This window comes from Amphiura filiformis, chromosome 9 (assembly GCF_039555335.1).
Source record: "Amphiura filiformis chromosome 9, Afil_fr2py, whole genome shotgun sequence".
Lineage (NCBI taxonomy): Eukaryota > Metazoa > Echinodermata > Ophiuroidea > Amphilepidida > Amphiuridae > Amphiura > Amphiura filiformis.
The window spans coordinates 24982007-25000482 of NC_092636.1; the positions used below are offsets into that span (position 1 = coordinate 24982007).

The 18476-nt window shown below is 38.7% G+C and overlaps 1 protein-coding gene across 1 annotated transcript in view; it reads right to left on the reverse strand.

Annotated features, from left to right (window-relative positions):
- Nucleotides 1–15241, reverse strand: part of LOC140160789 (uncharacterized) — a 30058-nt gene extending 14817 nt beyond the window's left edge. The window contains 7 exon segments of the mRNA XM_072184092.1: nt 799–895; nt 898–934; nt 1876–1974; nt 3624–3773; nt 4412–4605; nt 6894–7067; nt 15148–15241. Coding sequence (XP_072040193.1) covers nt 799–895; nt 898–934; nt 1876–1974; nt 3624–3773; nt 4412–4576 — 548 coding nt within the window. The 5' untranslated portion in view covers nt 4577–4605; nt 6894–7067; nt 15148–15241.
- Nucleotides 15242–18476: the final 3235 nt, after the last annotated feature.

Consider the following 18476-nt stretch of genomic DNA (forward strand, 5'->3'; position numbering starts at 1 on the left):
CTTTAGACTATACCATAGTCGAATTTTGATGAAAAATATGTTATTATTAATCATGATGAACGCATTCCGTTGAACTCAAAATTAGAATTAAAATGTTCAATAGTAAAATGGTCATAAAGAATTTATATAATTAGATGATTAGTGACAATAAAAGTTATATTGAATGCAACATATCTTGCATAATTATAATTGCTCACTTAATATAGAGCAATTCTGATTTTGGAATCTACCAGTTTATTGATCGCGAAAGCCCGAGTAAAAAATCCGACTATGTACTTTGACTTTTAAGCAGAACTTTACCCCGGGACTTTGGTCTCTAAAACACACTTTCAATCATACTTGTTTATCAATCCAATTTAACCGCAAGTACCAAGCATGGTAGTAAGACGCGCTAAATGTACGTCCATACACACCACTGAGAGTTTAACTTTCGCCAGATCAAACGTACCGCAGATTCCATAGATTGCGGTGTACGAAGTAGTTAATGGGAATAGCACATGCCCGGAGGATTTAAACCATAGCGAGATCTGGGCGACCAATCACAAGCCAGATCCATTTAAAGATGCATTACATCATGGCCAATTTTAGTTAGGCCAGAAATTGGCCTAACTCTCCATAGAGTCCTGTGTTAAAATTTTTAACCGCAAGTCAGATTATCAGTAGTCCACTTGGGAAGCTAACAAACAGGACAAAATGTTTTAGGAATAGATTGTTAAAAAATGGCTGTTGACTCCTTTTCTAATAAAAACAATCAATACTTCTCTACATCAGGTTAGTTTTACTTTGGTTAAAACAAACCTTTTTTGCTTGTCAAGGAGCATGCACTTTGCTGATGTGCGGTTTTTGAGTAGTGCCTTCACTTGTAATTCCCGCCTCTGGAGTTTTCTCCGAAGCCATTGAAATGATGGGTTACTTCTCGCATGATCTTTTCTTCCTACAAAAAAAGAAATCAATTACCATGAGAGTATGAACTATTAGGCCTATTTTTCATCAGCTTTCTTTTGCACTAGTTCTTTTTTTGTGATAATCGAGCACATTGGCCAATCATTGCCAGTGGGAAATGACCTTGCCGGGAACTATAACAGCTTATGTGCCTATCGACTTCCATTTACAACAACAAAAGACTTGTTTCTCTTATTACAGCATAAGGGTGAGGGTGAATCTTTTGAGAGGAGGATTCCTGATTTCAAGGGCTTCAGGCTTGGCACAGGCCTAATAAGCTGTCCATGACCCATGCATCTGATAAAATCCCACATTGAGATAAATTTATAGTAGAATTTCCTATCAAAGGTTTTTGTAAAATCAGCAACTTTTAAGAATTTCTGATTCATTATCGTGGTCACGTCGGCACGAACAGTCACCATTTTGAATATTGCAAAACATGTTGGTTGTAACTTGCTACATGGAGGCACACTCACTGGCAGCTTAAAACCCATGCAAAAACGGCCATCAGGTCTAAACCTCTGCCTGATATTTAAGTTGATCAAGTTACTTGATGCCCTTTTTTACCCACAGCGTTCCCTCAATCTGGTAGAATCCCTGTTTGCTGGCATAAAAATACCGCCTTTTCAGAATTTTGACAAGTATAATTATTCATGGGAGGGCGGGTTAGTGCAGTGGTCTTCTCACTCGCTTCTCACCACTGTGGCCCGGGTTCAATTCCCTGCGGTGCCACATGTGAGTTTGGTTACCGATCCATGCTCGTCCTCGCAGGTTTTTCTCCGGGTACTCCGGTTTTCCTCCTGCTTCTAAAATCAGACCTCTTCCCATATCCCTGTCCCGTCATATCTGGAGGCAATTTAGTAGCCTCTGAGCACTATTGGGGTTTAGCCTGGCTTCGGCCGAATGTTACAAATAAATAAATAAATTATTTACCTTAAAGCACACAGCACTAGCAGTGTCATTCACTTCTGTTCTAGCACTAACCATTGCATTCTTTTTAGACTGCAGTTCTTCACAGCTATTGCGTATTACCTGAAATTAAAAGCATCAGAATTGATCTCTGTCAAGTATGCCCAGACTCTGCCATGTTTGTGTGTCATTCATGGACTATTCCAATTGAAATCCACACTCCCCCTGTGGAAGATTTTGGAAATATCTTCCACAGGGGGAGTATGAATTTCAAATGGAAGTAGCACATTAGGTAGTTTAATTTGAATTTCATACACCCTCTGAGAAAGCTTCAACCTGAATCTTCCACGGAGGGAGGGTGAGTTTCAAATGGAGCTACCTAATCGCGCTCATTCCATTTGAATTCATACTCCCCTGTGGAAGATATTTCCAAAATCTTCCACAGGGGAGTGTGGATTTCAATTGAATAGCCCAATTAGATACAGACACTGATTATTTTAGAGAATAATGTGCCGGCATCCACTACAAGATATTGGACCTGTCTGTCGTCTATATAGCACACGGTAGATAGTAAACACAAAAATTTATATAATTTATTCTCATACTTAGTCAGTTAAATATTATTTTAATAACTAAACACTATTTTATTTAGCAAAAACTAAGTTACCGTCATAAAAACTCCCCTTTTTCTGAAATTTTACTGTTTTATTTGCGCATACATGTACTGCGATCTCATTGGGGTATTACGCTCTAGAATGCGCTATATAGTCTAACCTCGACAAGCGTTTTCCTCTGACGTGGCTGCTGCCGTCTACGGTGTGATAGACGGCATGCTGAAACCAATGAAATTCAGCCCTTACAAGCTAAACCACAGCCAATGACTTGCTTGCATACTCTGCGTACTAATAATACACACTTAGTGCTACATCAAAGTGCAAGCTTTAAGAGGTCAATTATTATTCAATTTGGGCCTTTTGCTAATAAATGAGGCAGGTATACTATTTTGGTCCCTAGTGCAACAATCCAATATGGGAATTTACCATAGCATTATCTACAGGGCAGGGATGAAAGTCACTTTTGACAAAAAGCCTGAATAAGCCTGAAAAATGGTGTGAAAATGACCAGAATGGCATTATTCGTTATTCAATCTATTTCAATTCATTTTTATCTTCTAACGAATGTGTTTTGATGAAAGTCATTTATACGAGATGTCAAATGTCTAGTGGAAATTTATTATGCCTTTGACATCATCAAACATTTGTTAGAAGTTAAACATTAGTGGTTTTAGAATGGGAATAGATTAAATAACACAAACATGTTGCATCAAATATTCTATGTCCACTAAAAAGTATATGCAGCTTGGCTTATCCAGGGACTTTATTTTGGAATTTGGAGGAGAGCATTAAATCGCTCATTCTGGAGACTTCAAGGAGAGCTGTTTAGCGCATTTACAATAGAATGCAAGGAGAGAATGGTCAACTAAGGAGAGCTAAAAATCACTCTCCTATATCAGATTTAAGGAGAGCAGCAGAGAGCGATTGCTCTCTTCAAAAGGCAGTCCCTCACTTGGATCCACTACATGCTCATCTATCAGGCCACAGTTCCTTAACCCCAATACATATGTATATTCATAATGAATGACCTTTGAAAATTTGGGTACAAAAACTCATACTCTGCAAGTTGAGGTCAAATTTTACACTCTGATTGTTTACTTGAGGTTATTGTACTATGCCACTAGGATGAGGTCATTGTGGCCCATAGTGCCTGCTTACCTGTCTATATTCTGGTGCTAATTTACTTATCAGCTCACATTTGTGCCCATCATGACTACCATATACCTGGCAGTATATACAGATAATTTCATTATCTGTCAAACAGTAAACTTTCTTTGGCTCGTTCTCGTGCTCAGCGCAAATAGGAGGCTGAAATCATACAACAAAATAAATAGTGTGCACTTGTGTTAGTTATGTTATTGATTGATTCTGTTGCCCGTACCCAATCGACCCAATTTTTTTAATTTTTGTCAAGCATCTAGGAGATGACGCTGACGAAACTTCGTCCTGGCACAAGTGACCTGGTGAAGTGGGTTGCCGTACATGTAGATAGCTGGTAGGGGTATTTTTACAGGACAGGCAAGAGCCAACAATCAGACTTAAAACCCTGATTGGAATCAACTGTAACAAGATCATCTGCCCCGCCTTTTCCAGATGAACAATGGGGAGAGTGGAATTTGTGGAAAATCGTGGGGCAGAAGTTTATTTATTTATTTGATTGATAAAAAGCCTTATCTTGCATGTTTTTTTTATAAAAAAATTTTTGTTATAGATTTAAATTTAAACATTATAAATATTTTTAGTGTAGCTTAAAATTTTACTAATAATTTTAAAGGGTGGGACAAGTTGTTCCACAGGGCAGTAGGCAGCTTCCCTCCCTATACGTAGCTACCCTACTATACCATTTGTCACCAGCGCTTTGAGCAAACCCTAGCAATTTGACCCTGCGCCCAATGTAATGCGCACCGATGTCACTACAACATCGGGGTGAAAAATGGTCTACTCACCAGACTAATCAGTGCTGCAGTAGCTGCAGCAGTCTGCTTCTCTTCGTCTATGCTCTCTAACAGATCCAAGACACCAAAATTCTTGGCTAATCTGGACACCTCATTGGTTAAGCCCGGAATCATGGTGTCCGTCTTGCACGCTGGACAGCGTATGTAACCACGCATCACATTGCCTATTAGCCTTTCAAGACATCCTGCAACAGGAAAACAAAACATAACATATTTATAAATTGATAAAATATTCACTGTTTGCAACGGGTTCAAACCCCTACCCTTTTTTTTGTCCCACACTTTTTAGCCAGACACACCTATTATCAGGAATTGAACCCCCACCATTTTGTGACCAAATCTTACAACATTGTAGTTGTCCAATTCGGAAGATTGAACATCGTCGCAAATTTGATGGTCACTTCCATGTTCATTATTACTACATGTATCTGCACAATCATTATCCATTTCAGAGTCCAAGTTGATGCAGAATTTATCCTCATCTAACAAACACTTATGATTTTCTTCTTCATCTGAATCATTTGCGACATTATTGGCACAATTACTGGTCCCTGACAAAAACTCATGTGCATCAGAATTTTCATCATTTGGTTTTGCCAGACAACACAGATTCGGATTCAACACTCTAACTCCATCAAAAGCAATGTAAAAATGTGTGATCCAATCAACAGTGAATTCTACATTCTGGAATGACAAGCTGAGATATGTGGCCATGAGAAAATCTTCTCAACACCATACTGTGGCACTGGTGTAACCTACCCAACATGGGAAAATGTGGGATATAATTACAGATATAACTACATATATGTATACAGAGCCTCAATCAAGACAAGACTGGCACTTGCAACATTGCAGGGCAACCGTTCCAAATTCAACATTGACCCAACATGCCTGCTGTGTAAAAAAGAGGCTGAAATCAGAGAGCACTTTCTTGTTTGCTGCACAGCCCTTCACAAGTAGAGACCCCTTTGTCAAGCAGCTGAAGCCTCAATGTGAGCATGCATCCGGGCAGCTGGTCGTTGACAGCTGAATCAAACTTGGCACTTACTCAACTCATCCTTGATTAGTTTCAGATAAATTAAATGTTATGGATGATGACCTCTTCTACTCTAAAATTGATGATATTGAAAGACTTTAGCTTTCAAATTCAATATCAAAAAACCAATACCTCCCCCACCTTTGAGAGACCTGTTCTTACCAAACCAATAAAAAGAAATTCCAATTATACACGTACAAGATGAACTTTAAAGATTGAAACTTCTCTAGGGACTTATTATTCCCCAATTTCCATTTTATTTTTGAGAAAACAAATGTGGCAATAAGTCCTAACCGAGGACTCATTGAATGATTTGAGATCCTAAGCTACACAATACATGTGAGAGACCTCAAAGAGGATTTTATGATACCCTTTTTAGCTACTGCAAATTCCAGGACCGCAGCTGGTCTAATATTTTATGGACATTTACCTAACCTGTAAGTGTATACCCAGCACCAGACTTCCCATTAAGGCTTAACAAAATGTGCGTCCGTGTGGACACACGTTTAATAACAAGGTTGCAAAAACTTGTGTCCAGACAGAAATTTGTGAATCCTTCCATAATTTACAATTAATCAAGTGCAAGATTTCCTGATGGGTTGCTTATTTACAAATATATGGCAGAATTTACTTTACAGGTTGGTCAATATTTTGGGGCTTTGATTATTTGTGACACGATCTGGTCCATGCAGGCCAAAGGCTGCACATTTCAAATTGGAAGGCAAAAATGTGGAGTAAAAAAACATAAGAAAATAGACCAAAATCACCAAACTTCATAACCAAGTATGCTACACCTTTGGTATTTTCAGTATATGATAACCTATGTTTGTATTTTACTCAATTGTCAAAAACCCTCCTTTGGCCTTCATGGACCAGATTGTGTTACATTTTAAAAATACAAAATGATAGGAAATTTCATTTTTATCATCAATTACTATTAATATTTTTAATATTTAATATTTAATATTTAAATATTTAATAATTTTAAAATTTAGAAGTTTTGTGTGCGTCATGGACGCAAAATACTTGATCGGACATCCGAGACTGTGTCCAATTTTGTTAAAAACCGCACCTGGATGCGTGAGGAATAAGGGACCGCTCACAAACACTTGTAGGGGGCCTGATGCAAAAAAATTGTATCATAAAATTTTTGGGCCCCCCCTTTACAGACCTCAAAAATTTCAGGGCCCCCGCTTTTTGACATGAAAATTATGGGTCAACCCCATAGAAAAGCATATAAACTCAATTTTCCAGGAAAATTAAATTTGTGGTCTTTTTTTTCAGGGCCCCCCCCCCCCCCTTAGGAGGGTCAAAAATTTTCAGGGCCCCCTTTTTGCATCAGCCTCCCCTAACAAGTGTTTGTGAACGGTTCCTAATAATCTGGACAGCCTTTGGAAAGGGCTACATATTTGTGCAGTGTGGATAAACTAGACTTACCTGTGCAGAAACTGTGACCACATGTCAAAATTCTGGGCACGGAACTGCCGTCTTTTGCATATCGAAGATAGCATATGGAGCAATAACGCCTCTATGATCGTCGAAGGACGAGTCGGAATTAGTGATACTTGTATTTGAGCCACCGCTGGCCATCTTACCCTGTTACTCTATAGTCTGAAAAATAAACAAAAAATAAAAAATACTTCATAATATTAATGTTTGATTTCTTAGATTAGTGGCAAACTTAGATCAATTAAATAATTTAAACAAAGACAATTTATTTTTCTGCAAATTTTCTTTCCAGCCTCTAGTAAATTCAAGTAAGAATTGGGAGCTGAGCCAAAACATTGGTATTACCCATATACATGATATAGCTCCATAATATTAATAACCAGAACACTTTACAAAATCAAGTTGCAGAGAAGCCTTTAATAAGAGCCCAATTTTTAACTAACCCATGGTTTGAGGTCTACTGCTTCTGTCTTCTTTTGTGCTGTGGCAAAATTAGATCAATTAAATAATTCAAACTTTCTTTCCAGCCTCTAGCATACATGCAAGTGGAAATTGGGAGCTAAGCCAAAACATTGGTATTGCCAGAACACCTAACAAAGTCAATTTGCAGATAGAGCCCAATTTTAAATGAACCCATGGTTTGATGTCTACTGCTTCAGTCTTGTGTGGTGGAATTTGTCAAACACATACAAACTCACATTCTCAGGGTTGTAGCTATGGTGGAGCCCATCACTCACTTCTGGACCCCACCACTGAAGGTTCATTTTGATGCTAGAGCCCATTACTCACACTAAAAACACATGTGTATTTTAGCGGGTCCACTTTTGTTGAAATCTTGCAATTTTAAAAACAAATTCTGCATTCAATTTCTGCTACAACCCTGCACATTCAGATCATTCCCATTCTTAGCAACCATTTGAGGTGCTGTGACTACTCTTGTCAGACTACTGTTCACATTGTTAAGGGGGTACTACACCCTTGGCCAATTTTGTGCATATTTTTGTATTTTTCACAAAAATTATAGCAAGTAAGATGTATATTATAGGGGCAAGGACTACAACTATTGTACTGAAAATTCAGCAACTCAAGGCAAGTAGTTATTGATTTATTGATCAAATATTGGGTTTCCCTCATTTTTGACTGTAACTCCACAACTGTTGTCTGTGCTGAAAGAAAGTTTCCAGTGCAGTAGTTGTAGTTCTTGCCCCTATAATATATCTTACTTGTCACCAATGCGCTATAATTTTTGAAAAAATGCAAAAATAGGCATAAAATTGGCCAGGGGTGTAGTACCCCCTTAAGTAAATTCTGTCAATTGCCGCCCGGCATTCAATTTCTGCTAGATACAACCTTCACATTCTGACCATAAATGGTATGTTCCCATGATATGAACTGCTAACAATGTGAACAGTAGTCACAGCACCTCAAATGGTTGCTAAGTACAAGCACTGGCAACACTCTCTTGCTTGTTATTATTCCTGAGTATTTATGGAGACAGGAAATTGGGAGGTTTTCCTTTAAATAATCCAAGAATGGTGCTGGGATTTCCTCAGCTGCCACTGGAAACACATTATTACATAATGCATAATGCGCTGATTAACACATGTATACATAAGGGGCTGCGCAGACCTAGAGGCCTGCGACAAAATTATTTACTTCCATGGCTAACATTTACATACATGTATGTAGAATACATGTGGTCATATCTCACCAATACCAAACTTGCACAAAATTGTGTGTAGGGGGTGGGGGTGGGTGTGTGCATATGTCACCATGTCGAGATAATTTTATCATGCTAATTATGACACAGGGTTGAAAGTTTGAAAGGGTAGGCCTAATTTATCTTTTTAGTTATTTTTTAGATATTATGGCACTGCATCAGAAAAGATATCTTACACTTCCCACAATGCATTTCTTTCATTTCAATTTTCTGTACTGATTTGCTATCTAGTGCAACATAGGTCGACTGTCGATAGTGATGAAAAGTACCCCAATGAACAGAGCACATCCAGGGGTCCATTTCACTCAACATTACGAAGCTTTGCAAGTCTTGAAATCGTTCGTAACTTACAGACAAGTCATAAGTTCTAAGTTCCATCTTACTTATGACAGGTGCCCTTCGTAAGTAATAGGGATTTACTACATGTACTGGGACCCTTCATAAAATTATGTCTAGTATTGGGTATTCGTAACTTACGAACGGTTACTTGAGTTACGAATGGTTAAAAGTTTAGTGAAATGGACCCCAGAACAACAACAACAACAACAACAACAACTTGCTTTAAGGGCAACTGGACTTCCAAGTTGGGATTTTTAAAAAATCTGGAGGATAAAATGACCCTTAAATGTCACCTAAAGCTTAAAAAATCTGGTAACATTTTTTTTTGGCAAACATATTTTGAAAATGTTCTGAATTTTTTCAAATATGTTTACTAGTCAAAATAAATTATTTTTGGCCAAAAAGCACAAGATCATAACTGCTGCTGGGCTTTTTTTCCACCTGAGTGTTTTAAGCAGTACCAAAGAAGAAGATAGCTTCACATTCGAAATTCTAGATACTGTGAAAGCAATGTAAGTTCTAAAGTAAACACAGCCGACCACGACTGGCAATCACTCAAAAAAAATGTTGAAATTGCACTTCATTTTATAACTATCATCCAAATTTAAAAAGCAACAGAAAAATTTAACAAGCATTACAAAGAAACCACTGCTGATCTACCAAAAAATGAAAAGGACTCTTCTTAGCCTCCTCAAATGCATACCTGTTGCATAGATTATCAGCGTTTTTTGATAATCTATGCCTGTTGTATGCAAATTCAAGGCTAGAGTTTTTGAGTAACCCCAAATTGGGTTGTTGAGCAGTATTTCACAAGACAAGAAGATATGTGTTCATAATTCATCAACGTATATTGTTTGTTTGTTTGTTTACCTAGGTTGGTCCGTGAGGGAAACATGCTAATCCATGGGAAATCCATGGACCGTTCCAAGCTCATACTAAAAAAAGCACAAGCCTGGATAGCCAGTGGACGTAGGCTAATAAAATGCATGCTGGCCTAGATAGCTTTGATAAACAAAGCAAGAAATGGAAGAAAAGTAAGGAAAAGGAGAAAGGAGAGAAGGCCACTCCCAAACACAATTTTACTCTTGACTTAGCCCTTACTTTGTGAGAAAGGAAACTAGAATTCTATCTCAAGCCCCAATGCAATATATTGTACGGATAGTCAAAGTTTCACTATCCCATTCCATACATGTACACTGGGCTTACATATAATCCAAAGTGGTGTTCGCATGCCCATATTTAAAGCAACTCTGTAGTTTTAAAACAATACCTGAACTGGGCGGGCACTCAGCATACCCTGACTTCCTTCCACCATTTATTGAAAGTGATGTCTTTGCATGTGGAATGCTAACAGGTAAACTGTTCAGATCAAGCAGCTTGCCATGTACCAATGTCAAAGTAGAGTTGCCAGAACTTGCCACTCTCAGACAAAAGGTGTGGTAAAAATCACCCTGCTAGCCTTCCATGGCTCAAGTAGCCCCAAGGTGCAACAACTTTTCTGAGCCTAGTGAGCAACAGTAGTAGCCCAACTGTTTATCATACTTTTCATTATGAATGCATCCAGTTAAATGGATATCATTTGTCTATCAATTGTCAAATACTCAAGCATCCAGATTTTGAATATTGATTTATTGGCATCATCCCAATACAGAGATCTTGATTTCTGGTTAATTTGCATATTAATGAAGTGCTTTTATCCAAAGGAATCTTGAATTTGGTAAATTTGCATATATTGTGAAGTACTATGTGCTAGAAAAACCCTGGGGGTGGGGTTCAAGCCCAGGGGGGTACTCAAGTTTTGTTTTGGTAGGGATGTGCCATTGAGAACTTGAAAGTAGACCCATCCATATACCAATTTTCCAAGAAAATTGGACCCCTTCGCTGCACTGAAAGTAAAAATTTTGGGCCAAATTTAATGCAAATTGTCAAAATTTTTATAACTTTTTTGGTTACAGTTCTAGGCAAAATTGGGTTATTTTTGAGGGATAATTGTGAACATTTTGAAAAAAAAAATGACCCATTCAAATACTGTAAAAGTCAATATTTTCGCGATTTTATACATTTTGTCGATTGCGCGAGAATTAAATTTCGCAGTTTTGATATTGATACAATAGAAACCTAATGCAAAAGGTTATTTTCGCGAGTTTTTATTTTCGCGATTTTATGTCCACTCATGAAATCCATGAAAATAAAAACCTCGCGAAAATTTCTACTTTTACAGTACTTGTATGGTGTACGGGATGGTGATTTTTTACGAATTTTTTTTTTTTAATCCATTTATTTGATTTAAATCGGATATTTTTGATTTAAATCAATTTTTAATTTTTTTTATTTATTCCAAGAACTACTGTACCCCATGATGAATTCAAAAGAGACCAGAGGTAGAATGCTAGACATATGAGAAATTTATTTTTCATTTTCAGTTTAAGAAATTGACCAGTGACCTCAAATGACCTTTAAACTTATTGAGTGACCCTGAACACCATCTATATAAATAAAAGGAAGTCGCTAAATCTTGTTCGCAAATAGGCTCCGAGATGCTTTACTTTCAGCTCCGATTTATTAGTACATTGATCGCCGGATTGATCGGGTACATATTGCCATTAAACCATCTGACGTTCATTTTTGCAAAACTATTCAATCACTATGGAAATAACAAACAAAATGGTCGGTTGCTAGGCCGATGAGGTCAATAACCTTATGGCACCTTACACGGCACCATGGTTTCACGCGCAATGCAGCGCATGGTATGGACGCCAATAATGTTGGCTTACCGCGCGTAGGCCTACGTGTACGAGACTGACTTCTTCTGAGACAGTGGCGGATCCAGGAATTTGGAAAAGGGGGGCACACTCGAAGTTTGTGCCGCCACCTTTTTGAATGGCCACGAAGCACCATGTGTCGCGTGCCGTGCAGGGGGTTGTGTCCCCTCAGAATTGGAAACTTGGTCAAAGTTAAGGCCTTGAAGCCATTTTGGGGTGATCACCTGGTGGGGTGGGGGGCACCAAGTCGAGTTACCTCTTACTTTAAAATATATTTGATATCATCTTAATCAGAACAAAATTCTGCATAACATATCTGAAAATGACACAACATTTTGCGTCTACTTTTTGAGAAAATTAACGTCAAATAAAAAGGCCAGATTTTCCCGTGTTTACATCCGACTGCTAACCGCGTTTTGACCTCGCGTGTTCATGCGCCCATAATCGTAAACATTACTCAAATTTTCGCATTTTCTTTTCAAATTTGCAGAGATCACATTCACAAAATCTAGTAAAACATGATTTTTAACACTAAAATTGTTAATATTGTACCGATTTTCTTCAATTTTTATGCAAATTGGGACTATATATAAACTTTTACCGGAAACCGCTTCACAGGCGGATTTAGTGGTATGAACCCTTGAAGAGGCTAAAACATCGTTTTTAGGCCTTGAAAATGATTTTGTTATCTTTTTCACTAAGTTTTGAATTGATTTAAAGAAATTTTAGGTTATTTTCTTATATACTTTAGACACACTGGCGATTTCAAATACAAGCATGATAACCGACAATTGCCATTTTTCGTCATTTTGATGCACATGAATGCACTATATAGTTGCAGATTTGCCATTTTCATGAAGATAGTAATTGATGTTAAGAATAAAAGTCATTTGAACATCTTCTACAAGTACATAACTTCAAAATTAAAACATCATAAGTATGTGCAGAATGTTTAACAAGTCAAACAATGACAATCAAATAGGCCTACCCCCCTCCAGCGTCCGTTTTTTAACCCGTTTTGTTCAAAAACCATATGTAATGAATGGCTAGTTGAAATTAAATATTAATATAAATTTAGCTTTGAGTGTTATAACAATTTACAATACTGAACAGTGGTATAAATAAAGCAAACTAGAAACTTAAATATCTTAAAACCTAATTTTTTATGCAATTTGATTAAATATGAAGGCCATAACTTGAGTTTAAATGACAAAAAATTTAGCTAAAAAAGAACAATGAATTTGAAAAACCTCTTTGTAATTTAAACACCAATAAACAATGTTTTCAATATTTTGAAACTCTTCATTATTCATATCAAAAGGTTTCAAACTTCTACCAAAATCGGAACTTTTATTAAATTGGAAATAAAAGTAAGCCTATTCGCAGCAAACGCACGTACATGTACAGCGAAAAACATGGCGGCGTCCATGCACACGCTTGTTGATGTCCTTTCTCATTTCTTCGTGTGCATTTTAAATAGATAAAGACGTGCGGAAAACGCATGGAATTGCTCCTTAAGGGTACATAACACAAAATAGCTTTCCATAGACTTTACGTGCAAAATAGGGGTTGCGTTTTAGGCCATAAGTCGAGTTACCTCTTACTTTAAAATATATTTGATATCATCTTAATCAGAACAAAATTCTGCATAACATATCTGAAAATGACACAACATTTTCCGTCTACTTTTTGAGAAAATTAGCGTCAAATAAAAAGGCCAGATTTTCCCGTGTTTACATCCGACTGCTAACCGCGTTTTGACCTCGTGTGTTCATGCGCCCATAATCGTAAACATCACTCAAATTTTTGCATTTTCCTTTCAAATTTGCAGAGATCACATTCACAAAATCTAGTAAAACACGATTTTTAATAAAATTGTTAATATTGTACCGATTTTCTTCAATTTTTATGCAACGTTGGGACTATAGGCGTGATAAACTTTTGCCGGAAACCGCTTCACAGGCGGATTTAGTGGTATGAACCGTTTAGCATGATGGCCTGCCAAATTACGCTTCCTGAAAACACTCTTGCACATAACATACAAAACCACAAACTCACTAACTTCAAAATGCACTACTCATAAAATAAAACAAATTATATTAATTATTACCGGCCTGCAGAATAACTTAATACATAATCGTCAATTTCATGGAATCCCGTTGCTCAGAATTGCAAAATCTAAGAAGAACTGTCAAATGCTCTGTGGATGCGCTTCATAAATCACAGGTGTGAAACTGACTTTATACCACTCGCTCGCTTTTGCAGAAAAGCTAAGTCTTGTGGCACTGGGGCATGACGTCATGGACGTGTGCAAAGTTTCTGACGGGCGCCATATAACCCGTTTTGTAATTGGTTGCAAAACCATTCATTGCAATTGTAAGCCAATCAATGAACGTGACGGCCTTTTACGGTATTAATTAATGTGACCCCCATGTGACCCGCTATAGCCAAAATATTAAATTCTCGATCATGAGAGCCAACTTGGGTACGCACCACAGTTATTTGCGTCGAGCGTATTTTACGCATAAATACCGGCGCCGCACAAACACAGCTTTTGAGAATTGACCAATCACATGGTCGTTGCTAGGCAAGGTCAAGGTTCGGTCATGCAGGTCGCGCGATCGTGTTATTCTATGAAAAGTACGCTGACGCAGAAGGTACATGTTCGAGAATTTATTATTTTAGCTAGATAGTAAAGTACATCTAATAACCTGATTGGTTTACAAAACTACTTTGATAATTGCTAAGCCAGTCAGCATGCTCGATGCTTAACAACCTCGTAGAGGTTTTGAGAGGTGAATTCACGTGGTGATCCAGCGATCGGGTATAAATTCAGCTTGACAACTGCTCTCGCAGGTGCAATAACAATACATGGACACAATCACTGACATTTACACAATGAATTTAATGAATTATTTATGACATGCATGGGCTGGATTTTACGATCGAGGTAAGGTTTTCGGCCTGTCCCTGCGTGAATATCCTTAGTTTTCAGCATCAAAGATGCTTGCGATGACGAGTTTTTTGCGGACACTTTTTGATAAACAGGTAACTTTTAGTTTTATAGGTTGTGATACTGATAGGGTAGAAACGATAGCTGTACAAATCTAGAATTGTACAAAATATACATTTTGTTATAACTTATAGGCCTAAAATGTTGTGCACAAAAATGTGTTTCCGTACATTACGGAAGTCTTGGGATGTGATACACATAGCTAGCAGGTTGATTGCAACACAGACCCTAGAAAAAACAATCGGGCTGCAGTGCAGTGCAGTGCAGTGCATGATCATCATGATCATGATGATGTCAGAGTGCCAGCTGCTGCATCTGAGCTGCTGCAGGTTTGGGATCGGCCAGCGGCAGATCACAGGGAATAAAATACCTAAAACTGAAGATTGCACATAACATGCAGACACTTACCTGAATATAGGCAGCAGCTCTCCGTTAATATTCCATCAGATTTCACCTGCATGCAGCTGCAGCTCATTCACCATGTTCACCAATGCAATCAGCATCAGTGTTATTGTAGAGTGATAGATCGAAGCTTATTTTTAACGACTGGAGTGTAGACTATTAGGTAAAGTTACTTTTCACATAGCTCACAACTCTTGGCCCAAATGGCTAGGTATGGGCAAATTGAAAGAAACCATGCAAGAAACAAGAAAGAAAAGGGCTAAATTTGCTGGAAGGGTAAAACTCGTTATAATTATGAGCCCCTGGGAGGGGTAAAATTTTCAAATGGCTCGCAAAAAAAATCGCTCCCCCCTCTCGCCCGCCAAAAATTCTTTTGCCCCCCCTGGCACATGCCAAATTTTTGGGATCCAAATTTCCAAATCTTATTGGTCTATTCTATATAGGCTAGGCCTAGGGGAAGGTGGGGCATAACGGAACACTTAACTGCTCTGTGACGTCACCATAAGTCATCCCTATGACTGTAAAAATTATATGTTCAGTTGAAGTTTGTATTTACCTTTAATATAACATTAACCAATATCTTACAATTTTTTATAAAAATGAAGAAATATTTTCAACAACAAAAATCCGTTTTGCCCCACTATCGGGGCAAAACGGAACCCCCCCTATGGGGCAAAACGGCACCCTGGGCGCAAACTTATCTCAGTTGTTCCATCGGTAGGCCCTAGGCCTAGTTATTATGTAGGCCTATATTCCCGGGGCACTTCCATGGCAGATATGCATCATGTGCCTCGGGATAGACCCCCTTTTTCAAACCGGCTTGTACCCAATGACCCCCTTTTTTGTGTTATGGTCCTACCTATTACCCAATGACCCCCTTTAAAAAAAATTCATGTACTCAATGACCCCCTTTTTCTATTTCCTGCTATACCCAATGACCCCCCTTTTAATTCCCAAATTTAGGTGGTAGCCTATTTGTGTTCTCCTCCAGAAATAATGAGATTTTTCACATTTCCAAGGTGGCCAAGTTGTTTTTACGCAGTTTGGCACTTATTTATGTGTACTTAATGATACTCTTTTGGCAATCCTGTACTCAATGACTCCCATTTTACTTTTTGTTACCCCAATGACCATCCTTTTTTCAAAGTGTCATACCGAATGACCCCATTTTTATTCAGGTTGTGTACTGAATGACCCCATATTTTTGTAATTGTACATTTGACCTGAATGTCCCCTACATGGCCGAGGCACATCCCTGCCATTTCAGATAGGGAGTGCCCCCCGGGCTATATTCAGTTACATTAAAGGCCCACTCAGTGATTTGCTCATCCGGACGATCGTAAAAATCATCAAAATTCAGATTTTGGTACCTTTGTTATTGTCATAGATGTGCTAACATAGCCTGCGAGTGGTTCAGCCGAAAGCTGTGTATTTAAGACAAAATAAGATATTTTACATGAATCTGTAAATTAGATACTTCTTCTTCTTGCGTATGTCAGGAAGAAACAAGATATAAAAGCCAAAACAATAAATTTCATTAAATTTCAAGCCCAGTACGCATCAACCAGTCCCTGGTGGCTTTGGCCGACTTCAATCAGGCCGGATATACCATTCGGTGGTCTATGGAGATGACAGGATGAGATGATGTGGTCGGCTGTTTGTTCCTCACTACCGCTTTTCGCATGCTGGGCTTTCCTTTAAGCCCCATTGGAACAGGTTGGCATTGAAGCGTCCAACTCCACTTCTCAGGCGGTTTAATTTTGTCCAAGCAGACCTGGGTAGGTTGAAGCCTGGGATGGTGTCTGTTGGGTCTGAGACAAAGCGCTGGAGTGGTGAGGAAGTCTGCAGCCATTGGTCTTTCCACGTCTTAGCTGTCCAGTCCTTGGCTGTCTGGTTAGACTGTGTTGTCTTCATCAAGTCTATTGCTTGTTGAGCAAACGGCTTCCTAGATACCAATCTCCTGCTTTCACCCTCACTGTTCCTAGCTCTTGACATGGTGTCATGAAGGAGGTGTCCTGGTTCTTCAGACCGGAGTGCTATAGCTACGGAGGCTGCTTTCCTTCTGATGTCCGGCGGAGGATTCCTGCTAAAACCGGAAGCTGTTCAGTAGGAGTTGGTCGCAGACATCCTGACACAGTGCGCATAGCTTCATTTAGACCCGTGTCTACCTGGTGGGTGTGGTAGCTCCTGCTCCATACTGGTGCACAGTATTCTGCTGGTGCATATACCAAGGCCAGGGTTGATGTTCTGAGGGTCTTGGCGCTTGCTCCCCAGCTGGTGCCGGCTAGGTGACGAATCAATGCGCATCTTGCTAGTGGGCCTAAATTATTTGTTACGCATTATCAAGACGCATGATGACGTGGGGTCGTCTACGGCCTGATAGACGGCACCCGAAATCATGCGATTGTCCAACCCTTTGTCCAATCAGAAATGTGTCTACGAACTAGACCACTCCCACTGACTAAGAATGTGGTATACCTCTGTCAGTTGTTTCAGACTTTTTCTCTTTCATGTGACACCACCCAGGGTCTTGGCGCTTGCTCCCCAGCTGGTGCCGGCTAGGTGACGAATCAATGCGCATCTTGCTAGTGGGCCTAAATTAGATACTGACAGTATCTAAATTAGCTACATGTATTTGAATGGGGCTTCAACTTTGCCAGTACTGCTGTTTTCTTCGTTTTTTTTGCCAGATATGCCATTTCAAAAATACCAAATGACAATTTGAATGACTTCCTTCACTTTCGCGCAATTTATAAACAATTTAAATTTTTTTACACTTGCACTGGGATCACTGAATGGGTCTTTAAGTGGGCCTACCATCTCTGTGGAGTGAGTGGTTAACTTCTTATAGGCCTAGTAGGCCTATGCTATAATATGTATGACCAATATTTGATTAGAAAGAAATATTAAGTAGGCCTACCATTTCTGTGGAGTAGGCCTACCGTAAGTGGTTAACTTTTAATCATTAATTCTATCTATAGGCCTAGGTCTAGTTATATGCCTAGGCCTATGTTTCAGTGAAGTGTTTACCATGCTCGAGTAGGCCCCTAGATAACGCCTACATTTCCTTGAGTGAAGACGTGTTATGTCCAATTGGGGCAAAACGGAACCCATCTGTGGAACCCTGTTCCGTTATGCCCCACACCTAGGGGTCCGTTTTGCCCCATACCCGATTTTTTAGAAATAGGTTGCATCATTGCATGCATAATACATCGTAGCATATAGGCCATGCAATACATACAGCTCAAAGCTAGTACCTTCGTGTTTACAATATACACAATTATTTGGGAATCCGATATTAATGAAGTAAAATTTCAGCGCATTAAACATTTAGG